The sequence below is a fragment of the Prunus avium genome, chromosome 6 (assembly GCF_965620075.1).
Source record: "Prunus avium chromosome 6, drPruAviu1.hap1.1, whole genome shotgun sequence".
Lineage (NCBI taxonomy): Eukaryota > Viridiplantae > Streptophyta > Magnoliopsida > Rosales > Rosaceae > Prunus > Prunus avium.
Genome location: NC_142289.1, coordinates 14,766,633 through 14,793,524, shown reverse-complemented (window position 1 = coordinate 14,793,524; position 26,892 = coordinate 14,766,633). Strand labels below are relative to the sequence as shown.

The 26,892-nt window shown below is 36.4% G+C and overlaps 2 protein-coding genes and 1 pseudogene across 5 annotated transcripts in view; all 3 read right to left on the bottom strand.

Annotated features, from left to right (window-relative positions):
• Positions 1-3,316: 3,316 nt before the first annotated feature.
• Positions 3,317-5,043, bottom strand: LOC148293756 (uncharacterized). The gene is made up of 5 exons (XM_088254194.1): positions 4,620-5,043; positions 4,321-4,371; positions 4,082-4,215; positions 3,892-3,983; positions 3,317-3,791 (listed from the first exon to the last, which is right to left on the bottom strand). Exons 1-5 carry the CDS (start codon positions 4,911-4,913, stop codon positions 3,613-3,615), a joined length of 750 nt encoding a protein of 249 aa, XP_088110320.1. The 5' UTR covers positions 4,914-5,043; the 3' UTR covers positions 3,317-3,612.
• An 829-nt stretch (positions 5,044-5,872) lies between these two features.
• On the bottom strand, positions 5,873-18,385 carry LOC110746102 (E3 ubiquitin-protein ligase RKP). 3 transcript variants are annotated; one of them, XM_088254192.1, is made up of 11 exons: positions 18,157-18,385; positions 16,082-17,742; positions 14,181-15,002; positions 13,501-13,661; positions 11,570-11,708; positions 10,914-10,997; positions 10,119-10,397; positions 9,893-10,024; positions 9,018-9,217; positions 8,209-8,413; positions 5,873-6,533 (listed from the first exon to the last, which is right to left on the bottom strand). In XM_088254192.1, exons 2-11 carry the CDS (start codon positions 17,579-17,581, stop codon positions 6,243-6,245), a joined length of 3,813 nt encoding a protein of 1,270 aa, XP_088110318.1. In that variant the 5' UTR covers positions 17,582-17,742; positions 18,157-18,385; the 3' UTR covers positions 5,873-6,242. The 3 variants fall into 3 exon arrangements, with proteins under 3 accessions (XP_088110318.1, XP_088110316.1, XP_088110319.1); XM_088254190.1 differs by having other exon boundaries at positions 16,082-17,735; XM_088254193.1 differs by having other exon boundaries at positions 16,082-17,706.
• A 2,396-nt stretch (positions 18,386-20,781) lies between these two features.
• Positions 20,782-26,892, bottom strand: part of LOC110771924 (putative F-box protein At1g44080) — a 33,721-nt pseudogene continuing 27,610 nt past the window's right edge. The window contains exon 6 of the transcript XR_015836557.1: positions 20,782-22,060. The product of XR_015836557.1 is annotated as a putative F-box protein At1g44080 (transcript). The remainder of the gene's footprint in view (positions 22,061-26,892) is intronic.

Below are 26,892 nucleotides of genomic sequence, written 5' to 3'. Positions count from 1 at the left end.
CATCCTTTCTTTTTATACGTATGGGCCTGGCTGTATGTATTTATGTATGTAATGCAGGAAGAGACAATTATGATGATGGCTACAAGATCAAGGAATCTGACTAAACCACCTATAAGCTCTGGTCCAGGTGGTCAGATTAACTATTCTTCTTCTGTTTCTTCCTCCTAATTAACTATTCTTCTTCTGTTTCTTCCTCCTAAACTACTTCAATTACAGCTCTAGCTCAACACAGACATTCCACAAACCTAGCATGGCTTCTATAGCCTTTCTTTTTTATTTTTTTTTCCCAAGTTTTCTCTAGGTTTGTACATTTTTAAGATCTCTTTCTAATCAAGTAGAACTGATGAGGACATTAATGTACAGTTATGGATCTATTATCCAACTAATGGAAGTCTCTTGTTGGTTTCTTTGCTATAACAAAATGTAAATTGCTCTCCCTTTTTTGGGTCTTTTGTCTCTGATTGATCAGGAGCTCTTCCTACTTCACTTATGTTCATTAGTACTGACCTTTCCTTGTTCATATTCTTAACTTCCTTTTCTGTCTTCTTTGTGCTTTCTCAACTGTGATTTATGATAATTTAGAGAGCGCTGTTTGGGTCCTTAAAACTTAATACATGCTCCTCCTCGCAATAAATGGGTCCTTAAAACTTAATACATGCTCCTCCTCGCAATAAATGGGATTTCGAGACTTGTTCAACAACAATTTGTTCATAATATTTGAGTTAAGGTCTTCCTTCTCTAACAAAGTGGGGAATCAATGCCACCAACACAAATAGCTATTGCCATGATAATTTAAGTTTATTACCATTTTTATATAAAAAGCAATGGTATTGATGGGTTTAGTCCGGTTCTATACAGGATGTCCGATTTGTCAATATGTCATGTGCCGATGTCATTGTAAACAACAAAACATACGTCCGATCTGTCGATCTATCATGTTCCAATGTCATTGTAAATAACAAAACATACCGGCATGTTATTAATGTATTTTCATTAATATTAATAGAATATCGTATGGCATATCGATAATTCAGTGTTTAATTAAAGATAAGACGTCCTGCATAAAACAATTTTGTAGATTCGAGATATTCCCAGACAATGTATAAAAACAAGAGGTGTTTATATACGTTGTCTGTAGATAATTTGTTTGCTTTGGAAATTGAAACCCACCCAAACTTGTTGAAAGAAAAGAAAAAGCTTAGGAAAAAGTAGGGTTCCTCTATATATATTTATATTAAAAAAAAGGATTAGTTTGCAATTTAATAATTTTTACTCATCTCTTTTGTCAAAATATTTGCTAGAGTAGCGATTTTCATTTTCCGTCCAGTGTTTTGTATATATATATATATTTTTTTATTATTTTATTATTTTTTTTATGTAAGCGATATTCTAATTTAATCTAATCTAAACTACGGGAGTGAGATTTGAACTCGAGTGAAGAGGAGAGAGCATCCGCTCTAGCCAACTTGGCTAAGTTCATATCTGCCCTTTATTTTGTACTTTGATTCCCCTTTTCTTTACTCAATTACCAAAATACATAAATATACAAAAGAATACGAACTGGTAAAACGTAAGCATGAAAATCTCTACACTTTTGAGTTAGTAAAATTGTGGTGGTGAGGACATCAAAGCAATAGAAATGAACATTCCAAGAGGGGAAGAAAAAAAAGAAACAGAAATGAACAAGTGTGTAGTGGATATGAGGGCGGTAGTGAGGTGAAAGGGAGGTGGTACTTTTGTCATGTTTTACTTGGTATGGAGCTCTTGTCTTTGGCATTTCTCTTGCAAGCCAGAATCTAAATGTCCTTTACACTTTCCCTTCTATCAAAATCAGGGAGAAGGAGAGGGCCAGCATGCGGCTACCATTAGTTGATGTCTGCAAATCCCACCATAAATCAATAGCATCTGCTGCTAGATTGTAACCTCTAAGTAAAAGAGAGTGATTTTCTTTTCTATTCTCTCAACACTCACATGATGCGCCCAGGTCAGTAGGGTTGGGGCTCCGAAAGTTCGATAAGGTTAACGGGTAGAGATCTCTCCCGAACCAATCCGTGCTCAGATCTACTCACATCCTTAAGCAAGTTTCTCATATTAGATCCTAAGTTATTGCCCCAGGGAACCTTACTAGGCTGTGGGTTTTCGCAGCTTCAAGGTTTTCATTTTATACTTGTATCCACCAGTGAGTGAGGGTTCAGACCAAAGAAAGAAAGAAAAAAGTAGCTTCTCAGTTTTATTTCCTTTTGCTTCTAAGATATATAATCAATTTGGATTCCTTCCCCAAAAGAAAAATGATAACATCAGGTTTGTAAACACATTACAGAAATCATCATAAATTTTGAATTTGTCCAATTTGGTTAGTGTGTTTTAATCCGTTAATCACATGTAGAGGCTCACAAATTAAAGTAGATTAACGTCAAATTCGGCAAAAGAGACCAAGATTCAAAGGAAGAAATTGTTCAAATTCGAGGAAAACACCGGACACTGGTATTAAACCCTAATACAAAAGTATGTTTATGTTCACCAAGTATCATGCAAGGGCCTCACCATAAAAAGAAAATTCTCTAAGAGAACATAATTAAACACCCTGAATACATAATTAAAGAGAAAGCCATTCATTTATTGCTACCGTAGCTCTTATTCAAGAATAGAACATACAAAGATGAAAATCAGGACTGCCCAATTTACCATCCAATCACATTTTCTGCCCATTTTTTTCCCACTTACCTAAAGCATTTAATTAATATATTTTCTTCCTAACTGTACCTGTGGTGCTCGGTTATCCTCCTTTGCTTTTCAATGACTTCCAAATTTATACCTGTTACTCCATAAACTCCAAGCAAAGAACCTCAGTATTCACATAGCCATAGACAGCAATTTGGTCCATTTGTTAGATTCCTAGTGTATTCATACTCGTTAATACCATTCGTTGTCGTTCTTCTCAAACTCACCCATCTTCTCCTAAAACTCAGTGTTGCTAGTCCTGCTAAAATGACATACTAGGATATTCGTTTATCAACTGAATTACTTGTTCTAAATCCAACCATGTTCAATCCAACAAAATGACTGAACCTAGTTATAGGCTTATAGCTACGCATTCAACTGTATTTTCAATATAGTATATTAGTTCTAGCATGAATATACAATACGCTTCATAAGAGCATATGCCTATAGTAGTAATCTTTAATGACTTGATTCCAGATCTATATTTACTGTTTAATTGATACCAGGTTAACATCAAGCCACAGCCAGCTAACACCCAAAATTAATCAGATTATAACATTGCATAACTTTAATCAAAGCTGTAACATAGTACGGGGGAAAATTAAAAGCAGACGATGTTATTTGATCAAGCAGAAAGCATTACAGAGTTGTTCTCATACAAATCTACAAGAAACCAATTACACTTCCAAGTGACAAAAAAAAGGAACAACGCAAACCAAAGGATATCTATCATGAAGGCAACATTCTGAAATGGAAAACTGTGACTTCAAAGCTCACCATCCTAACTTAGAATCATTAAATTGGGACACAAAACTCTTTTTTTAAAGCTATGTATATTCACAAAAATTTGATGTTGCTCACCCTGAAGCTCTTGTATGGTTGTGGTCTACTCTACCGCTTATTTCGACTGGTTATAAAGTTGAGTGCCAGCCTAGAGAACCGGGTGATAGTGAAAAACAGTTGCCACAGAGCACGGCCCTTCACAATCCCCTCCCGTATGCCTCTTGCAGTTCTAGCCAAAACTGGCCCTGGAACCTCAGTTTTCGGACTGGCTACCTCCTGCACCGATGCTAAGCAAGTAAAGATGAATTTTACATTCATTGCTCCAAAATCCAATTGAAAAACTAAAGTTAAAACAACAACAAAAAAACTACAGAAGACATGGATAACCTGATGGAGCCATGTTTGTCAAGCGGCGCAACCTCTCCTCTGCCACGCGAACAGCTCGAGTGGAACTTCTAACACCCTGTGTAATTTCCTGGCTGCACCACAAACCAAATGAGTCAGCTGATAATGAGTTAATTAAAGATATCTTCCATTTTGCTTAAGCATATAAGAACTTTGAAATGGTAATGCCAACCCAAGATCACTGAGCTCCATAGTGAGGTCACTGATCTCCATCCCGGATAACCGAACAGCAGCCATTGTGTCAGGAAGCTCTTCCCTCATAACATCCATTAGCTTTTCAAGTGATTGAGCTGCTCTCTTGAAAGCCTTTAGAAAACCACATTGAAAATTCACTTTAATAACAACGATTGCTCAAGAAAAACATAGCCAATTTCCAATGCTGATTAAAATCAAGTATTCAAGACTACAAACCAGAAGCGCGGGGATTGCAGAGCAGAAGAGCCACGTCGCAGAAACTGCTGCCTATTAGAAAAACCCAAAAACCAAAAACAAAACTTGACTCAAAAGCAGAAACACACCACCAATTTCTGTAATTCTTTCAAAAAATGTTAGCTGAGATTGTTGGGTTTTGCTTTCAGAATACCCTGAAGAAAAACACACCTTGAAGAATCTACTTTCCAAAGCATATTAAACTTCAATCAGAAACAGAACTATGCTTCCAAAAGCATAAAAAGTATATTAAAAATCTAGAGAGAGAGAGAGAGAGTTACGGCGCAAGCAACGACATTGAGCAAGACGATGTGGCGGTGGGTGAGGTTCCAGTGCGAGAGCTGAAGAAGTGAAGCCGAAGGTAATGGAGATCCCACACTTTCCGTGTAGTGCGATGAAACTGACGGCTGAGATGCTTCGTTAACATACTCAGACCGTACGGACACCGAGTTCAACCGTCGAGCCGGAAGCCTGAGATGGTACGGCAGACGGCCAGGCTTTGTGCTCCCCAGGAAGCTGTAGTATGAGCTTTGCTTGATTGTGGGTTTCACCTGCAATTTCAGACCAGACAACATTGCTTCCCTCTCTCCTTCTCTCTCTCTCTCCGGAGGAGCCTACGAGACTTGGTCACTCGGCCCTCGCAATCTCCACCAGCAGCAAGCAGGCCTAAGCAGAGCAAACAATTTGTGCGTCATTTCTGGCTAAGCCGAGGGCCTTTTGTCATTTCCTTCCTGTAAGATTATCAATTGGGCTCTGTTTCTACCCAATTTGCCGGATTAATCTTGGGCCTCATGATATAGCGGTTCGGTTATTGCCAATATGGCTAGAGATACTATCGGTGCAGTTCCTTTACAACACCGGTGCGGTTTCACGGGTTTCCAGTTTTGAACCGGTTTTACAATATCTAATTATTCTCTTATTTGAATGTCCGCACGTTATTATCGTATAGATACCATTGTAAACAGAAAGGAAAGTTGAGGTGGGATAGTAAAAAAACCGTGACATCCACATAATAATAAAGTTTGGATGTCCGCATAGGAGAATATATATATTACACATGCTAATTGATAATCAGTTACTTTTTATTTATAAATTACAGATGTTTATGCTCATTGCTGCAGATATTCTAGTAACATGAAAAATTACAAGCATATGGTTTTGAACCGGTTTAACAACTGACATTGTCAAACCCTAAATTACAAGCATTTATTACATATGTATATTAAAATCCACCAATCCAGTCCGGCGGGTGTTTGGAGGTGTAAAACCGAGACTAGAACCAGTTAGAACTGGTCTAGTTCGATACGGTGACAGTTTGTTGACTTCTTAGTCAACTCGGTTTTACCCCCAATAAAAATAATAACTTTGTACTCTTCAATGTGTGAATGGCACTTTTAAGTTGGCAACAAAAGCACCACTTTTGACTGACTGCTTTATCTTTCGCAGTGCAGCAATGTCCAAATCAATGAATAAAAGGTTGTGCAGTTTGTTTGTTTGAGAGAGAGAGAGAGAGAGAGAGAGAGAGAGAGAGAGAGAGCCAAAAGATTTTCCTTTCCATTTACATCTCATATTTACAGAATAATGCCCTCTAACTCTACAAAATTCTTCACCAACCATCCACCACTGAAGTCTTTTCCACACCCCAACACTGTAACATTGTAGATCGATTATATACATTGTATAATTATATAATTCTAAATGCAGAAACTGGAAGTAAATTATCTTCTATATTTCTTTCCTCCTTCCCTCCCTTCTACATTTTCTTCCTTTTGTGCTCTGCCATTTCACACTTCTGTGTGGCTGACACTTGAGCAGCAGTGAGTGATCAGTTGCTGACCAGCTCAAGGATAAATACAAGGAGACAAGAACCCAAACTAAAAGGAACAAACTAAAAAGCAATGTTATCAACTCTTCTCACTAATCCGGACGACATCCACAACGGTTGCATTGCAAAAAAAGCATCTGTGGGAATTCAAAAGATGCCTCGTTATGCAGCCATAACAAGACCTATGCGAACAAGGTGAAAACTCGGCATCTGCTTCACAGGCATAACAAATGCAGCACGTGTCATCATTCCCATCTGTTTCTCCACTGTATATTGTATTTTCTTGTGATTGGCTCCGGCTAAGGAGGCTAAGAAAATTCTCTAACTGGGCAAGTTTTACAAGATAAGTATCGCCTCTAAAGGTTCCAGCCTGGAAAATAAACAAACTACAGTATAAACAAGATGGTAAATACAGCATATTTGTGTAAAATCCAATGAAGAGCTTTTTCCTTTCTTTTGTCATCTTTTTATCCTCTTCTATTGAGAGAGAAACCTACTGAAAATTAATTTGTTATATGGAATTCGATGTCAAGGACTCAGCCCTATGAACAACCTAAAGACACAGCTACAAACCCCACCTAAATCACGGAAGGATACATGCATGTGAAAAGATCTTACTAATTGAGTTAAACTTAAATGCTTCACAGAAATCGTGAACAAGTAGAAACCAGGTTACTGATGTTAATTAATTGCATACACAGCTATGATAGGACTGATAAACTTGCTTTACATTCACAAGAGAAGAAAAATAAATTCTAAAATATTTTTAATTTTGGGTTATTGACCGAAATGGTCCCCCAACTTTTGCTCCAGTCTCATTTTGGTCCATCAACTAAATTTTTCATTTCAATAGTCTTCCAACTCTTCATTTAGTATCAGAACAGTCCTACCGTCAAAGTCTGTCAATTTTACTGTTAAATTGAGGGGTAAAATCATACATATAAGCTAATGTGAAGCCGCTTGCAGCCCCAATGTCTGCCACAACACTTCAAAAAGCAAAAAGCAGACCAATTGGATTCAACTAGAAGCAGCAACAACAATTTATTTCATCCTAAAAGCAACACAATGCTACTTGATCGCATTGAAGAAAACCCAAAACAGCAGCATCATCACCACCAAAATAGCATCCCATACAACAAAACAAACCACTCAATTTGAGGTTATTGATATCTTCAATTCATTTAAACAAATTATTATACACTAGGCATTCAACATTTTGCTCAGCTTCAGCTGCCCAACTGGAGAGAAATCAAAGGCTTGGAGTCTTTGAGTCTTCAAGTGAAGTCCACAAGCTTCGTCCAATGTGAAAGAAGCCAAGAGAGAAATGAGGTGAGAGTTTAGTGATTCCGAGAATTGCAAAATTGGTGAGTTGGTGAGTCAGACTTACTGACTCGAGTCAGTGTGAGAGAGAATCTAGGCTAGAAAGTGAGGGAAAAAGTGAGAAAATCCAGGTGAATAGGATCTGATTCTGATTATGAGTTGCAGGAGAAGTGGGCTTCATGGGTGTTGGGGCTAGGCCCAGGGGTGGGGGAAGAGAGAGGCGGTGGGTGTCTTGAGAAGCTTTTGGTGGGAGAGGAGGTGGTGGTCGCAGTGAGAGAGAGAGAGTGGCTGTTGTATGAGTTAGCTGGGTTTGGGATTGGAGTGGTGGTGGTGGCAGTACAGGTCTCTGTTCTTGTTCTTCTCTATTCTGCGACAAATTCTTTTTTTTTTTTTCAGTTGTAATAATTTTTGCAATATTTTACTTCAAATTTTAATTACTTTATTAATATTTTATTTCATATGGACGGTTTTACCCCTCAATTTAATGGCTAAATTGACAGACTTTGACAGTAGGACCAATTTGATACGAAATAGAGAGTTGGAGAACTATTGAAATGAAAATTTTAGTTGGTGGACCAAAATGAGACTGGAGCAGATGTTGGGGGACCATGTTGGTCAATAACACTTTTAATTTTTGTTAGATGAAAAGACTGCATCTCTTCACCCCAAAGAGAGAGAGAGAGAGAGAGAGAGAGAGAGAGAGAGAGAGAGAGAGAGAGGCTAACCCAGTTGTAATCCAATAGGTATTGGAATCTGCAATGAAAACTGTCAAGGCAACCCATGCTTGCGAAGATGCTCACTACATTGTTGTGTTCCATGCATTCCATCTGTTCACTAGCATTTAACAAATTCAAGATAATACCGACAAGAGGTGCCAATATCATTCCTCGGTTTACTTTTTCTAAGGATTGACCATGTCTTCTCAGCGACCTGCAAAACAGAATCCGATAAATGATACATGAAAAAGACAAATATAAGAGAATACAATCAACCAACAGCGAGATAGCTCGATCAAAGTACGAAAGTCTAAAAGGAAAAGTGAAAATTCCAAAACAATTTGAAGACCGTCATGGATCGTATAAAAAGCAAAATCAAGGATTTTCCATGGAACAGCTTGCCATCAATACCAATCCCCACAACTTCAAATATGGAATTCAAAGGAATCAAATAGTAAATGATATCACAGAACTATAATGAAAAAATACGATCAACCAACATTTATTAAATTTGAAAGGAGTGGGAAGAAATGGGTTCGATCCTCTTATTTTTATTTTATTTACATGCATATGCCCCTCACAGTACAATGCTGCATAGCAGTTTACAGCACCATCATTAAATCCAATAAAAAATAGATAAAAAAGATAAACATAAAACATAAAAACTACGAAAAATAAAGAACTTTTATTTACACCCCAAAATTAACTTCGTGCATTGCTTATGGTGAGAGCAAAGATAAGTTCATTTTTGGAGTGCATCACCACAGATAAATTGGAAAGTAATAGCCGTCTTTGTATTTGCAAGCACAGAATCTTACAAGTCAAAAAACTCAGCATCTTCTGCTGATGTTATGTGGCTCAGAATAAAGACTATTAACTCAGTTAACCTTCGAAGGTTTGTTTCAGCTCCAGATAGAAATGCTTGAGGTATCGCATGGGTACAGAACTCCAAAACCCTTGCAAGGTTGCTTGAAAGATCAAATATGACACTGCATTTCTTTTGCTGGAACTCTAATACCTGCAAGAGATGTTTACTTCAAAATTAAAAAAATAAAATAAAATCTGAGGAGGGAAATACAAAAAATTGGAATGTAAAATAGCCAAGTAAAAATTTGCACTTTCCCATGCATAGCGCTCGAACTATTACTGACTATACCACAGTCAAACATGAGTATCCTCAGTCTGGAGCAACCTAGTTAACTGGGAACCGGCAGGGCAGCCAGTACAATTTCACCTTAGAACAGGACTTTCACTGAATTAGTTTGCTTTTGATGAACCGTGTTCATTTTGCTTTGAAACATATATTGTTGTGACAATAAAAGTGTGAAACCAAGTCAAATTGGTTAAATATGAGGCCATTTATTACCAAGTCACTAATATGAGGCTATTTATTACCAAGTCACTCCAATATCTTTTCACTATTTCCTCTCTAAGTTCCCCATTACAATAGCACCCCCCACAGTGAAGTCCAAGCTCATCTATGCATGACATACAGCATACATAGTGTGTGTACATATTTATACACAGAGAGAGAGAGAGAGAGAATCTTTCTTCTCAATAAAACCAAAGTGTGTTTAAGCTAGAGTTATATAAGTAGAAAACAGAGATAAAACTAATCAAGTAAAACACAAATCAAATGCTAATAATAATAATATATTACTGCATGTCTGAATAGGGATAAAATTATCCACACCTGGTACTTCTCTTGCATTTCTCTAACTGAAACTGAGAATTCAGTCATTGTCCAGCTGAGAGTGTTAAACAGGCGATTGAGAAAAGCTGAGAACAACTCTTCATCACTGACACAAGTTTCCCCTAACAATCTCTGCATGAATTAAGAGGCCAGAGAAGAATCAGAAGCTATTTGATGGTAACAAGATATACGATGAAAATCCTAAAGCAAAATTAAGATCATTCACCTGGAAGACAACAGATGATGACGACTCTCCATGTTTTGAAGAACCAAAGCCAGATCCCTTGCACAAACGCAGAAGAATGTTCGTCACTGGGATCCATGATCTATTATCAAATGCTGACAGCAATGCCTTTGGCATCCTCTGTGTGGCTGCTTCATTACTCTCAAAAACGGCCAAATATTCTTTGTACTGTACCAAGACTGAGATCGATTGGAGAAGCAGGTCCCGTAGATCAGCACTTGATATTCGAGGATCATTGAAGTGCGTGACCACAAAAGTTACCTGTGAAACAAGACACAGATTCAGCATTCCAAATACATTATTCAAATATCTAGGAAAAAAACAAACCCAAAAAAAATATACTCATAATCTTCATGAATAAGCTGGTCATGTTGGCAAATGGAAAAATCAGGGTCCAAATTTCAGAGGATCTACGCTAAAAAAGCTAAAGCACATAAAATATGACAAAATCATTTTTTCCCTTAATAAGCACGTGTAATATAGCAAACTTCAGAGTTAATATTGTTTTTCAGGTAAATCAAAACACAGATTATTTTGATGCTCAATTATCACATCTGAAAAGAAATAATTTGTGTTCATTACAGTGGATCCTTAATTTCTTTTTAAAGAATTGTCAGTTTAAACAATTATCGTTTTTAAATCCAATAGCCAGTAATCCATCGACAAATTACAGGCGTACATTTGTATTTTTCAGTATGTAACTGTCATGTCAAATTGTACACAGAGTAGAGCACATAATAGAAAGTAGGAAACACAAGGTTAAAAGATAAAACATACAAATGAAGCAAGGCCTTGCTTGATAAATATTGATGAAGGTACAAAGGGAGGATCACTTTTGCGCAACACATGGAAGCAATCAACCTGCAGGAATAGTAGAGCAATGAATAATTCCAAATACAGAGTGCTTCAGAAAGCCTGGCTCAATAAGTCATAGCAATTTGTGGCTATATCTAGTATTTCCAGAAACTTTAAGAGAGCAGATGAACCTTTTTCTATCCTTATTTACCTTTTATACTTGTCACATATAAAAGATCAGAAGTTAACAAATTTGTAGAAATATTCAAAGCTCTCTCTCAGAATTTTTCCAAGCAATTATATAGCATCCTAATGTAACCACTCTCAAGGGATAGTACATACTGAGACCACCCGATATTTTTCTGGAGAATTAGTAACATGCGAATGTCATCCTCAAAAAAACATTGAATGAAAAGAACTTAAGACAGGAATATTCTTATTACATGATGCAATAAAACACGAGCAAACACAAGTGTTAATGCTTATTATATGCAACAAAACAAGTGAAAACATAATCTTTCTCCTATCAGAAGGGAAAAGCGCAAGCACTTATACTCAAATCAATTTTACATAATTTTTTGACAGGGATTCACTGCACATCAAATCTGTCAAGTTCAATAAAAGAAGAATCAACTTACCAGAGCTTCCAGATAATATTCAGGGATATACAAGAACAGTAGATCCACTTTGCTAAGAACCAGAAGCAACTGGACAGTCCACATGCATGTTGCATACATTCCTCTTTGCTTCCATCGAGAAATTAGAGTAATACGGTACCTGTAATCCATGACAGAGTGACCAAAGGAAACAGAGTACGTAAATGTATGCAAAAAACCTAAACTATGTATGTGTGTGTGTATATATATAGAAATCTCCTATGCGGACGTCCAGATGTTATTATAGTGCGGACCCCATGTCTTTTCTACTACCTTTCCCTACTTTCCTCCCTGTTTACAGTGGTATCCGCACGAGACATCCGGATGTGAGAATAATACATATACATAGGGTCAGGATCGAGGGACACACAAAAAGCCACACATTTTGACACACCTTATTAACCATTGGATTAAAGCACATTTAATGGCTGAGATTGGATCTGACTATATAATCATTTAATATTTAATAAAAATTGTGTAGTGCCTTGAGAGTATAAATGAGGACAACTTTTAATGTCCTCTTGTTTCTCTCTCCAATCTCACCAGACCCGAAAAATAAAAAAATAAAAACAAAACCTCTTTTTTTTTTGTTCTTTTTTGGGCTGAAACATCTCTGTTCTTTTCACCCATTCTTGCTCTAACCCTTAACAAATTCGTTTCCTCCTACTCTTGGCTGAGTAGCAAAATCATCAGCATCTTCATGCAAATGTTAGAGCATGTAGTTGTTTGGATTCCCTCATATCTGCACCTAGGGGCTATTGCTTATTCTAACTCTACAATGGTGATCCTCGGTTCTGCAACTTATAAGTTGTTTGGCTTAACCCCAGACACCAGAGTAGAAGATGTCTTAACCCCAGACACCAGAATAGAAGATGGCTAACTATAAATCATTTGAGAGAGCATCCTCTCAATCTACTGATCTAGCTATTATCCAAATTTACATCAAGTTTTACAGACTTTTCTTATCAAGTTAAAGTATTGTTTCTAATCTGGCTTTCAAAGTATCCCAGCTCAACATTGTAGTTAGAATGGCTTTCTTATCGAGTTAAAGTATTGTTTCTAATCTGGCGTTCTTATCAAGTTATCAAGTTAAATCATTTGGATATTACTGGTTAAGCCAAGCCATTTATAAGTTGCAGAAACAAAGGACCCCAGCTCACCATTGTAGTTAGAATGGCTAATAACCCCAAGGTACAGTTCTGAGGGGCACCAAACAACTACATGCTCTAACATGTGGGTAAAGATGATGATTTGGCTCAGCCAAGACTGGGGTGAGTAGGAAACGAATTGGTTAAAAGGGTTGAGAAGAAACAGGTGATATTTCAGCCCCAAAAAGGATGAAAGAGTTTTGTGCAAAAAAAAAAGGATGAAAAAGTTTTGAGCAAAAAAAAAAGGATGAAAAAGTTTTGAGCAAAAAGAAAAAGGATGAAAAAGTTTTGCGCAAAAAACAAAATGATGAAAGAGTTTTGTGCAAAAAATAAAAAGGATGAAAGAGTTTTGCGCCAAAAAAAAAAGGATGAAAGAGTTGTTTTTATTGTTTTCCTTTTCGGGTCTTGTGAGATTGGAGAGAGAAAAGAAAATTGAAAGTTATTATTTATGTTCCCAAGACCCTCCAAAAGTTTTATTAAATAAATAAATAATTATAAAGTCAGATTAAATCCAGCCATTAATTATGCTTTAATCCAATGGTCTACAATGTGTGTCAAAATATGTGTCAAAAATGTGTGTCCCCCGATCATTCTACGAATATGGTTAAATTTAAAAGACAAATAATGCTACAAACATATATTTAAGAGAAAAGAAAGGGGGGTAAAAGACAGTTAATTCTTCTGAACACTTGTAGCCAAAAAAAATTTAGGTAAACAGCACATATATAAATTATGGAAACAAGCTAATCTTCAAGGTCATCTTACCAAGCACATTGTCTGACACAATTAATAACTTCTTCTCTATAACTGTTGCGGGCTTCTTTCAAACGCTTTAATTGCTCACTACTAACTTTTTCTCTTATTTTTTTATCAGCTTCTTCAAGGAGGGATATTGACTGCGACTGGTGAGACATGTAGTACGATGCCTGCAACCAGGATTTTAACATTTCAGAAATCTTACAACATTTGAAATACACACACAAATGCACACGCATCATGAAATATAATACCTACGTTTCAGATTAATCAGTAAGAGGACTATGATCACACCTAGAAGGTTTTGGTCAGTTCGCGTAAAAGGCAAGGCAAATAAATCAACAAATAAAAGCACACAACCAGAAGGCAGAGAACAAAAGGCCTGACAGTGTTACTATTAAAATCAAAACATATATGGGAAAAAATAAACAAGGAAACATAAAACCAAGCAAATAACAGTATCATCAAATCAACCAACAGAATATCACAATTCCAATGTTATTTTAAGTTTTAGCCTTAACAAATTTTTATCTGCTAAGAATGCTAACCTGTTAAAGACAAAACCACATCAGACCATGACTACAACGATATAGATGTTGACCACAACAGGTTAAGGATAACAAAAACATTGATCAGCAACACTCTGTATTCTTTAAATAAAAAAACGATCTTGCCCATTATCTCCTTACCTGCTTAAAATTTGGTGCAAGACCTATATGATACAACAGCAACAGAACATCTAGAAGTTCTTCTTCTCTGAGTGTGGCTGAAGACATATTATTTTCCCTTGGTACAAACCTCAATTGCTGCACTGGGCAATAACTAAACTCAGATTCAGATTGATAACTAGAGCTAGGTTTATCTGCTAATTCATCATTCAAATTTCCAGTACTGCATTCTGTAGCAACATGAGCAGATCTCTCTGGAATTGGACTGCAATGGACATGAGAACCTTTGGCTGTGTATCTAATCGGATACTTTGAGATTCTTGTAAAATCATCATTATAACATGAGCAACAACATGGTTTTTTTGTACTTGAATGAGTCACTCCGGTTTCTTCATCATCCATACAGCCTTCCTCCCACCGAATTACTTCTGCTTCCTCATCATTTACAGGGTTTGATTTTGAGAGATGACTAAACGATCCTCCAAGCCTAGAATTGTCATTTCGATGAGGATCATTTCTAAGAAATAAACCTACAGGGAAGCTTCGTTGACCACCCCTATGAAGAAAACCAACATCAGGACCATTTTCACTGCTCTTCAACCAGCCACAAATATCTCCCATTGCAAACCCTTCAGATAAAAAATGAAGTATAACTGTATACAAAGAAACAAGAACGGAATTGCTTGAAACTCCCGGAGGTGGAAGGTTCCGGTCAGCTCCTCTGTTCTTTAGTAGAATGTTCTGTAAAAATGTTCTGAACACTGAACCAGGCAACTGGGGAGGCGTCACAGGTGGTATGAACTGTATGACCAAGCGACATAGATCCCTATGCTTCTCCTCAATCTGCGAATATAACATGGATTATCAGCAAAAATTTAGTGTGGAACTTCACAACTGTATATGTTGCTCAGCATAAGCTATAAATAATTACAATGAAAAAAGTGCCCTCAGATATGAAATTCCAAATCTATCTGTCGCCAACTAAATGATTAACATTACTGTAATTAGACTTGTCACACTACAATTTAGAATGGATCAAAGGAATCCCATAGAAAACAAGCTGATGATGTTAAATATTGTTCACCTCCATGTCAAACATTGATGATGTAAAATACTGTATATATCCATATTAAAAATTCAAATACTAATTAATCAACTTCACATCAAAGATAAAGCAGTTCCCCTCCAAACTCAAATCACAGCATACACCACAAGAGGAAATTCACTACTTAATTCAAAGCTTAAAATTTAAATACAAAATGAGATTAGCATAGATTTTTTGTCCAAATAAATAAGCATGGATTCAATACTTTCATATTGGAATACAGGAATATGAAACTAAATTTTTCCTATGACATAAGCACAAATATGTACTTATCTATATCTTTATCAACTCAACTTGTCCCCAAGCAGGACTTAAGTAGATGAATATGCCTTTACGATCAATTCAACAAAAGCAAGAAATATGTCCTTATCTACATCTTCATCTATTCAGGTTTCATGGGATTTAGTGTAGAATCCTACTTATAGAATCATATGGATCACATGCCATGTTATCTGGTACAAGTGAGAGAGAGAGAGAGAGAGAGAGAGAGAGAGAGAGATTCATGTGCGCTTGCTGCCAATTTACATGGTTTAATTGAACATTAAAGCTCAAATTATATGATTTTAACTTGCCCTAATTGAAAACGTCCATGAGGAAAATTGTGACATTCATCATACTTCTTGTTCAATGTTACAAATATTTCTATATCCTTGCACTCTCGCTTATTATATGATTAACAATTTCAAAGAGGTTCTTCATCCCCTTGCCCAAATTTTACATTCTAGAAATAATATAATATGGACAATACCAACCAACAAGTAAGACAAACTAAATTATGGCAATAAAAGAAAATCAAGCTCTTTAGCTTAATATGTACCTTACTGACTGCTTCAGATAAAGCTTTAGTTGTCAACACCATGGTGCTTTCATATGACGCATCCTCACATGAACCAGGCCACGAAACAGAAGGCATCATGGATTCAAGATCATGCTTATTCGGATTCTTCCGTGACAGGAACCCTTCAAAAAGGAATTCAAAATCAGGCGATTTCCACCAAAGCACCATAAGCTCTTGTCGTCTCAAGATATGGCATGCCAACACGAGGTATGGGTATGACCCTGAGCATGGGCACTCTTTTAGAACCAGTGGAGCTATTTTGCAACCACACGCCAGGGCATTTATGAAATGTTCAAACAGCAAATGTGATCCTTCAAATTCCAGAAAGACATCAAGAACTCTATCTAAGCTTGAATAATCATGGGGCACCTGCTGCCCAAACACTTCCATCATGAATGACAGAAATGGACCCCAGGCAATGTACTCTATGCTCCAAACATCTACTCCAAGTACAGAGAAAAATTCCTCGCATAGCCCATGAGAAGTAGGATACAAAAGTTCTTCATGTGAAACAAACCTCTTCAGTCGCCTCAATTTTTGAACAGAAGAATGCTTTGCCTGCTCAACAGAGTGCATACCCAAAAGCCTTGACAAGCAACACAGCAACTGAGTAGCAACTGGAATTAAGGATGGAGGTTCTTGAAGGGGAAGGTAGCCTTCAATGGGAAATCTAAAGGGGCGGGCCCCAAAATTTAATTCGCATCGTTCACCCTGAGAAAGAGAGATTGCAGGATAATATCCAGATACTGGTCCCATCTTACGAATGCCATGAAATGCAGCCCCAAGTGAGACACCATTTCTGTAGAATGATATTTCATTACAATCCAAATCTATGCAGCAGCCAATAGCATCACCAACAACCCACGATTGACCATATAGCTCAGCATCCTTGTTCCATTTTCTAACCCTCCTCCCATCAAATGCATACGAATCATCAGCATCACCTACACCCTTATGGTCAGTAAAAGGGCAAGAAACAGTTGCCCATCCAAGTTGCTGAATACCTGAAGTTTCTAGAATAACTTCATACATCCATTTACCTTTCCACACAAAAGCATTAGCTCTGGCACTGCTGAACATTGCTAAGCTCTCTACAAGCAAAGGTGGCTTAATAGGTCTAATATCACCACGAATACTGAATTCATCAAGACCAATGATGTGGGGACCACAGCCATTCCCAGGAATACAAATTCCATCTCTGTTTCTAACCAAAGCACTTGAATTGGCGTGCAATTTAGAGAATTCTTTCTGTATAATGCAGCGAACTAGATTGTTATCAATTGGACTGGGCAACAAACCAACAGATTTGTTAGGGAGACCAAGAACATATTCTAAGGTCCGCTCCACTGATTGATGGCCAAAATCATCACAGTATGAAACAAGATGGGTTTTCGACGAATTCTCTTTACTATCCTCGTCATTCAATATCACGGCCAGACCAGAAGAAAACCCACCAATCCGTAGGCTGTCTTCTGCCATTCTGGACAAGGGCGAGCAATATATGCCCAATACTATCCACAGCACTGGAAAAATTTATTCAAACTTCAATATGCCTAATAGAAAGCCAATTTTGATTCCAACACTGATCCATCCCAATCAAAACTCTGAAACCCAAGCAAATTACCATCATGACCTGAAATCTCAAGGTTGAAATGCATACAACTTAGTTTCATAAACCATCTACAGAACGTTGTCCTGTTGGTTTCGGATAAATACAGAAGAACACAAAATCAAAACTGCAACTTAAACATATTCCATGGACTTGGTTCACAGTGAAATTATATAGAACAACTCAATCAAGCTTAGCACAATTAGTTGGCAAAATTAACGTATATGTTTACAAACTACGTGACAATATATGTAAAATTCACATTCCCTTGTCCTTTCTCCTCCCCTCAGTTTTCTCGGGGACCAAACAGGATCAAGTGGAAAATGAATTGGAGGAAAATTCGGAATTTAATTTTCTAATTCAAAAAACAAACGTACAAAATCTTCAGTGCTATAATGGCAACACACAGAAAATTGAATAATTGGGAAATGATGAAAGAACTCACAGGTCCTGGCCATGTTTATCGTTTTCACAGTACATAGCGGCTAGGGTTTTGCAGCTGCCATTAAATTAGCATCGGCTATAATCTTTATGTGCCTGTGAGAGAGAGAGAGAGAGAGGGCGAGGAAGAAGGACAAAAATGGAATTTTGAAGTTTTCGCCAATAGTCGGGGGACGCGAGCGCACCACGAGACGAGAGAAAGACAAACAAAAACGAAACAAGCAGCTGCTGCTTCAAGCCCACGCACGCTAACCTCAAGCCCTAAAAATGGAACTTACCGACACGTGTCACGCTCCCGCGGGAGTTACTGGCTGCTGACCTGGCGGGTCGTGCTAAACTGCGCCGGTGGATGGACGTCTTGTGGCTGTAACTGGATGGATCCATGAGAATGACGTGTTCCGAGTTTTTTAATGTTTAAATTTATAAAAAAAAGAAAAAAAATGCTGCTATTTCCCCTCTGGATGAGATCAGAGAGGGAAGGAGAACAGAGATGGAAGACAAAAGTGGGGAGAGAATCCAAAGATTAGAAAGGGAGGAGAGAGGGGGTAAGAGGAAGACGGTGAAAGATTAAAAAGGAAATTAATTTTTGTTTTATACAAAAATAAAATTAATTAAAAACCCTTAATCAATAAAATTCATTAATACATGTGTGAATTTATTTAAGTTAATAATTAAAGGGTATTTTTGGAATAATGGTTGGTGGAAAGATAGGATTGGTTTTTTTTTCTTTTCAAATTTACGTAGTGGGTGGGTGGGAAAATAAGGTGGGTGAGGAAATAAGACAAGGTGGAAATAACAGCACTCATTCCAAATCATACCAACCTATGACTTAAAACAAAAATAAGGCTTTTTTATTTTTATTTTGTCATCTTTTTGTTTTCTAGTTAATACCATGTGAAATGTGTAATGTCTAACTCCCTTAAGCTTTCTAGATAAGCAATCTAGCAAGTGTTAGGCCAATGACTCTAAAACCTTGCATGCTTGAAGACATTAGGTGCAAAGACACCCTTATGAGCTTAGTAACTTGAGTTAAAGAAAAAATTACAGATAATTAAACTAGCTAGTCCCCTAAAATATAACTAGTCTCGACTATGCCAGAATTGACATTCACGAGGGGCATAAACAAACTAAATGGACCACAACTATTGTGTAGCAATATGAATGTCATACAGCCCTCCCTCAAGATTTTCGCTGACCATCACGATTCACTTGTAGTGTCCTGATTTGAAATGTAATGTGAGGATTAATATTTTTTATACAAAAAAATCAAGGATTCGAGATGGGGATCGGGGATAGCCTCTCAAAGGGAATGGGAACGAGGATTCCCCAAAACCTCTTAAACGAGGATGAGGATGGGGATGGGAAGCAAGTACAAAGATGGTATTGCCATACCCGGTCCATTGTCATCCCTAAGTCAGATCCCCACTTTTGATTAATCGAACCAAACGGTCGCCTACCCTAAGAATAAATTAGTGCTAATTTTTCTACCAACAATCGTAGTATATTCATCTTTTTACTTTTTACGTCACTATTATATTTATTTTTTAATAAATAAGATTCTTTAATAAATGAAAAAAAGAGAGTAGATTTTTATGTTGTTTATTTTAATTTTAGTCTACTAAGAGTTCACGTTTGATCTTTCTCTCATACACATATTATTTTTAATATAATTGATGGTCTAAATTACTCTAAATTAATTTAATTTAGAAAAAGAATGATTCGATAATGGACGAACGAACCCAACTAGCATAATTCACATTTGCCAAATATATATATTTTAATTTATGTATGGTATGATGTCTTTTTTTTTCCTCTGCAATACATACTCTACTCAAAATAGGTCAGCTCTACTAATTGCCAAACTGAAAAGGTCAAGGCCAGTTTTCTCATTGAAAACTGAAATGGGAGTTTGACATTCCAGTTTTCTCATTGAAAACATAAGAGATATGTTGTCCATTTAAAACATAGGGATGACTCGATGAGAAACAGTCTCGACGCCCAAACAACTTTGAATAAAAGAAAGCTTTGTTAATGTAAAGGTAGGCTGGATTTGCATTCGACCACCGCAAGCACCGACCACGCAGGGACATGTTTCACTAATTATAATATAATATGTCTGATATTTTTCTACTTACAAAAGGTATGCTGCTACTAAGAGCATCCACAATGATGCTCTCTATTTCTTAGCTAAAATTTAGCTAAAAATATAAGAAAGTTATTTTAGGAGCTCTCTAAAAAATTTCAACTCCAACCATATTCCCTAATTTGGAGAGTCATAAATGCTATAACTCTTTTTTGATTAGTCCATCTCTATTAAAAAAAATAGTTAACATTAAATAAAGGTTTCAAATACTCATTAAATAAAGCAGCATTAAATTATAGGGAATCACTAGGAGTCTTTTCTCTCTCCTCAGATTTAGGAGCTCCTAGAGGACTCCCTATTTTAGGAGGTGGATATGGAGCATGGTTGGAGTTGCATTTTTATAATTCCTCCCTAAAATTTGTCTAAGGAGGTGATTTAGGGAGCCCTTTGTGGATGCTGCTGCGCGTCTAGCTTGTACATGGAGCATCTTCAAACTCTCATAATCACTGAAATAAGCTCCTTCCCTGTGATATGCTAAGTGGAACAAAATAGCAAAAAGAGAATCCCTGCCATGCCACGATCCCCATAGATGAGCTACATTTACTAGTTACTATATCGGTTAACAGCCAATTTCCTACAGCACCACCATTGGGGGCAAGCTAACCAAATCGGTCCCCATCTGTCTAGATTGCCACGAAAGCAAAAATCCTCATGAGTTCCATTCCCAAGGCTGAACACACCCCAATCCTTTCTTCCAGCATTGTTCAGATTAAGCCTAGCTGAAATTCCATAAAGATGATTGGAATCCCATTCGTTCCAACATGGAGCAGCATGATCATTAGAGAAATAGATACGATTCCTCATCGCAACACCAAGTTCCGTTGAAGACAAAGATCGCGAACAACATTTGCCTACAAATAAGATTTTATCCCCCAAACCAAATCATGCACCCTCTTCCAGGACATCAGGCTAAAATCCAATGAATATACTTTGAAAGCATGTGTTTCAAGAATAGCCTCTGCTTTGGTGTTATAAAGCCTACAAACAAGAAGAAGCTCCCCACAAAATTCCACAAGATACTTCAACACACCACTATTTTCCTGCTCCTCTGACATTATTACTTCATGACAATCTATTTTTACCTCATAAGTATCATATGTTCTAATGCTAGCAAAGATATTAGCAGCATTAATCTGCCAAATGTTATAATCATTGCTCATAAGATAGAAACTTCCATCACAGAAGACAGCATCCTCAAATGGCTCACCATCCAGTTTATGTTTAAGCCATGATTCAGCTCCTGGGACCCAAAAAGAAAGCTCCCGACATTCACTATGAACAAGCATGCAAGCATAGTTTTCAAGGATGGGAAGCCCTGAGAGAACAATCTTATGATAAAAGTTTCATGTTTTGGGAAGATCAGTTTTGTTCCTAGAGAATGGATTCAACAAGCTAATCTCAAGATAGAAACAACCAATTTGTTATACTAGAATCAACCAATCTTGATATGATCCCCAACAATATCTTCCATAAGCCTCGGGAAACACAATGTCCCAATGTACAAGTTCTTACCTCTCTATCTTTTTCACACGTCATGAGCCATGGCACACCACCGCTTTGCCAACCAGCAAGTTCTTGTGCAACAACATGTCTCCAGGCTTTGCAAACACCACTAACAGATACACAATCAGTCAGAGTCAGTCGCTTAAAGATGATCTCAAGGATACCTCGAGGCAGCTCTGTCCAATCCAGATTAACAAGATTCTGCTGCTTCCGTCTTCTATTTCTGCTTCGACCCATCGTGCAGCTCTATGACTCTACTCGCCTACAAAAACAAATATAATTAATGAATATCCTTAAACTATCTTTGGGAGAAAAAGAGAGGGGGGGAAAGAAATCATAGTAACACCAACAAACTCTTAATGACAGATTGTAAATAAAATTGTAAATGCAACATCAAGAAGTAACTAGTGGGTGAAAAAAGAGTTTTTAGTGCAATAGTATAAGCTTCAATCCAGGTGTGATGTAAGGTTCTCTGCTAACTAATCCATCGAATCTGCATGTCTTTCGGTTTTACTACACTAGCATCTGTCAAAATTATCACAGACCTCAAAAATTTACATCATTTAAGAGGTGACACTACTACAAAAAGAGCAAAAGACGACCAAAAAAAGACGACGGTAGAACAAAAAACCGTCGTTGTTTTTAAAAAGACGATGGTAACAAAAAATCGTCGTGGATAAGTGACTTAAACAACTAAAAAATGGAGATACTGTTGAGAATTTTTTTATAACGACGCACACAAATAAAAAAGCGTCGTCTTATTAAAAAGCTTTTCTTCAGAGTTAAAATATGACCAAAAAACAACGACAGCAGGTATGACAAGCGTCAGGGGCGGACCCAATTAATGCCAACTATGGGCAGCTGCCCACACTTACCCAAAAACTTCAGCCATATAATCCCATTTAAATTCATTATTTTTAATTATTTTTAGGTCATTCTCAAGTAAAGCCCCCACATAGCCCATTGAATTTTTTTAAGCCCCCAGATGAACGAAAGTCTAGGTCCGCCACTGACAAGCGTCGTCTTTTAAAAATCAAGTGTCCTTTTTTTGGTAAAGACATGGTTGTTTTGAAAGAACTGTCGTCTATTATATGTAAAGATGACTGTTTTTTTTTATAAAAAGGGTCGTCTATTATTAAGTAAAGACGACGGTTTTTTTATAAAAAGGGTCGTCTATTATGAAGTAAAGACGACCCTTTTTATATGAAAATGGTTGTCTATTATGAAGTAAAGATGACCCTTTTCATATAAAAAGGGTCGTCTATTATATGTAAAGACGACGGTTTTTTTTATAAAAAGGGTCGTCTATTATATGTAAAGACGACGGTTGTTTTTATAAAAAGGACATTCAGAGATTAAGTAATTGGACAAAATATTTCGACGGTTATAAACGAAAAATCACGATTTAACGGTTATTTCAACTCTGATTTTGATGATTTTTTACAGTTACACTCCTTGACCCTATATGAATACAATGACTGCATTCAATCGTCAATTTTAAATATTTACACTAGTGGATACCACAAAATCTTATGTTATATTTAATAAAAGTATAAATAAACTCTTAATTGTTAGTGAATATATTGTTTTGATGGCATACGCATTCTACGAAACTAGTTTCAGCTATCCAACCGTCAAATTTGTTTGTTTACACTTCGAGATCATATATGCAAAAATCGGAAAAAATAAACATTCAGAGATTAAGTAATAGGACAAAACTTTTCGACGGTTATAAACGAAAAATCATGATTTAACGGTTATTTCAACTCTGATTTTGATGATTTTTTACAGCTACACTCCTTGACCCTATATGAATACAATGACTGCATTCGATCGTCAATTTAAAATATTTACACTAGTGGATACCACAAAATCTTATGTTATATTTAATAAAAGTATAAATAAACTCTTAATTGTTAGTGAATATATTGTTTTGATAGCATACGCATTCTACGAAACTAATTTCAACGATCCAACCGTCAAACTTGTTTGTTTACACATCGAGATCATATACGCCAAAAATCGGAAAAAAAAAAATCAGAGATCAAGTAACGGGACAAAACATTTCGACGGTTATAAACGAAAAATCACGATTTAACGGTTATTTTAACTCCGATTTTGATGATTTTTTACAGCTACACTCCTTGACCCTATATGAATACAATGACTCAATTTGATCTTCAATTTAAAATATTTACACTAGTGGATACCACAAAATCTTATGTTGTATTTAATGAAAGTATAAATAAAAAAAGGGTCGTCTATTGTGAAGTAAAGATGACGGTTTTTTAAAAAAAAGGGTCGTCTATTATGAAGTAAAGATGACCCTTTTTATATGAAAATGGTCGTCTATTATGAAGTAAAGACGACCCTTTTCATATAAAAAGGGTCGTCTATTATGAAGTAAAGACAACCCTTTTTATATGAAAATGGTCGTCTATTATATGTAAAGACGACGGTTTTTTTTTTATAAAAAGGGTCGTCTATTATTAAGTAAAGACGACCTTTTTATATGAAAAGGGTCGTCTATTATGAAGTAAAGATGACGGTTTTTTAAAAAAGAGGGTCGTCTATTATGAAGTAAAGATGACTCTTTTTAAAAAAAAGGGTCGTCTATTGTGAAGTAAAGATGACGGTTTTTAAAAAAAAGGGTCGTCTATTATATGTTAAGATGACGGTTTTTTTATAAAGGCATCGTCTTTTAAAACACGCTAAAAAATGGCCGCTTAAGTGAATTCGCGCTCGATAAATTTTCAAATTTTCACCCGTCTTTGAAAACCTTATCTCTCATTAACAAGCGTCGTCTTTTAAAACACGCTAAAAAAAGGCCACTTAAGTGAATTCGCGCTCGACAAATTTTCAGATTTTCCCCCGTCTCTGAAAACCTTATCTCTCCCTCCTTGAAACCCTCCTGCACTCTCTAAAACACCCTCATGAAACTCTCTACAAAATCATCAAAAAAATCGATATCAATGAAGGAGTTGAGAGATTGAGGTCTTCGCAGATCCATAAGATGTAGAGGGAGGTTCTGTATTTGAGAATCAAAGCTGGTTGAAAGGTTTGATTTGAAAGATCTCGACCTTCACTTTCTTCAAAGAAGATCTCGCTCTCAGGCACTCAACTCGCTCATCAAACTCAGCGACTCGATCTAGAAAGACTTATGGAAATCGGTATATATATATATATATATATATATATATATATATATATATATATATATATATATATATATATATATATATATATATATATATGTTTGTTCATGTATTGTGCTAATTTCGTGGGATTTGAGTTTCTCATTTGGGTTTTTTATAAATATGCACAGCCGTTCCACAAGGCATTCGTAATCAAGAAGAAGCTGACGAAGAAGATGAGGCAAAACATACCCATCCCTCACTAGATCCGTTTGTTTTTGGACCGACAACGTCATCAGGTCCAAAATACTTTTTGTTTTTGTTGTTTACTTTAATTATTTTGGAATTTCATTGTTAATTTTCTGAATCTCTGATTTTTCATTTGTTATGGTGCCACCACAAGAACAGGTACTTTGCCAATTATGCCAATTGTGTTCTGCTGTCATTCTAGAGCTACATAGATCTTTTTGCTAAGGTTAGGTTACTGCTAAACAAGTTTATGTTTAAGAGTATTGGGGTCTCTTTCGTGCAGGTCTTTCCTTTTCCGACACCAACAACTTGGAAAATGTGCAAGAAGGCAGAGCTAAGTCAACCCAAGAACAAATTGATGAAGTTAAAATCAAATTAGTAGAATTTGTGAGCTCCGTTATTTCTAATTATATAGGTAGGAAGTATGTATGTAATAGAATAAAGATTGGTTGACTATGTAATAACTATTGACTCTTCAAAAAACTAAAGATAATAAAACGATGCTTTTATTGGAAAAACCGTCATCTGTATATATTATCAATGACCTCTTTTAACACCATAACGTCTTTTTATATACAATCAACGACGGTTTTACTACAACATCGTTGTCTTGGAGTTAATAGATGACAATATTTCAAGAAATCGTCGTCTTCACATTTAATAGATGATGGCTTTTTAACAAAACCGACGTCTTTGGATATAATAAAACATAGTTCTTTACTTAATAATAGACGACTCTTTTTATAAAAAAACCGTTGTCTTTACATATAATAGACAACCCTTTTTATATGAAAAGGGTCGTCTTTACTTCATAATAGACGACCATTTTCATATAAAAAGGGTCGTCTTTACTTCATAATAGACGACCCTTTTTATAAAAAAACCGTCGTCTTTACATATAATAGACGACCCTTTTTATAAAAAAAAACGTCGTCTTTACATATAATAGACGACCCTTTTTATAAAAAAACCGTCGTCTTTACTTCATAATAGAAGACCATTTTCATATAAAAAGGGTCGTCTTTACTTCATAATAGACGACGGTTTTGAGTAAAAGCGTCGTCTTTACAAATAATAGACGACGGGGATTTATCGTCGTGGTTTTATGCATCAAAAGATGTCGCTCGATTTCACGACGGTTGAAAAACTGAATACACGACGGTGGATTACCGTCGTCTATTTCGATTTTTGTAGTAGTGTGAGCATGACCCCCAATCAGTGCAAGAAAGGATAATTATCTGCATGCCATGTGTTGTTGTTCTCAGCAGACTAGCAACTGTAGGAACTTACTGAGCTTCCTGGCTTGATCAGAGGCAGTGAGTACAATAAAAGAGTTTGGCTCAAACTTGAAAGAATCTTAGGCTCTTTGAAAATAGCTAAAGTATCCTTGTAGCATTGACACAGTAGAAAGTTGAAATTAAACCAAAAACTGAAATTCACTGCACAATATATTCGGATAGAAAAAATTTATGTTTTCTGGACAACTTGCTAGATAAAAACGCAGTACTTGTTCCTACGAGTCTAGAACCAGACCTTGTAAGAAGCTCAAAGCAAATAGAAGCACAGACACAAAATAAAACCAGAATTACTTTCATGAAAGAAAGTTTGAAACTTTCTTCCATTGAACCATGCAAAATTGAAAATAGCAACTTAGACAGATGCCATGCCATGTTTCAGTGCAAATACGAAATCTTTACAACAGGGAGGGATG

Excerpts from the sequence above, each read along its gene's own strand:
- LOC148293756 (XM_088254194.1), bottom strand. The coding sequence starts at position 4,913 with ATGTTGTCTGGTCTGAAATTGCAGGTGAAACCCACAATCAAGCAAAGC. Across the intron at positions 4,372-4,619 it reads TCAATGTCGTTGCTTGCGCC|GCAGCAGTTTCTGCGACGTG; the intron begins GTAACTCTCTCT and ends TTTTTCTAATAG. Across the intron at positions 3,984-4,081 it reads ATGGAGCTCAGTGATCTTGG|CCAGGAAATTACACAGGGTG; the intron begins GTTGGCATTACC and ends TTTGTGGTGCAG.
- LOC110746102 (XM_088254192.1), bottom strand. The coding sequence starts at position 17,581 with ATGGCAGAAGACAGCCTACGGATTGGTGGGTTTTCTTCTGGTCTGGCC. Across the intron at positions 15,003-16,081 it reads TATCTGAAGCAGTCAGTAAG|ATTGAGGAGAAGCATAGGGA; the intron begins GTACATATTAAG and ends TTATATTCGCAG. Across the intron at positions 6,534-8,208 it reads ACCTATTGGATTACAACTGG|GCTGGAACCTTTAGAGGCGA; the intron begins GTTAGCCTCTCT and ends TTTATTTTCCAG.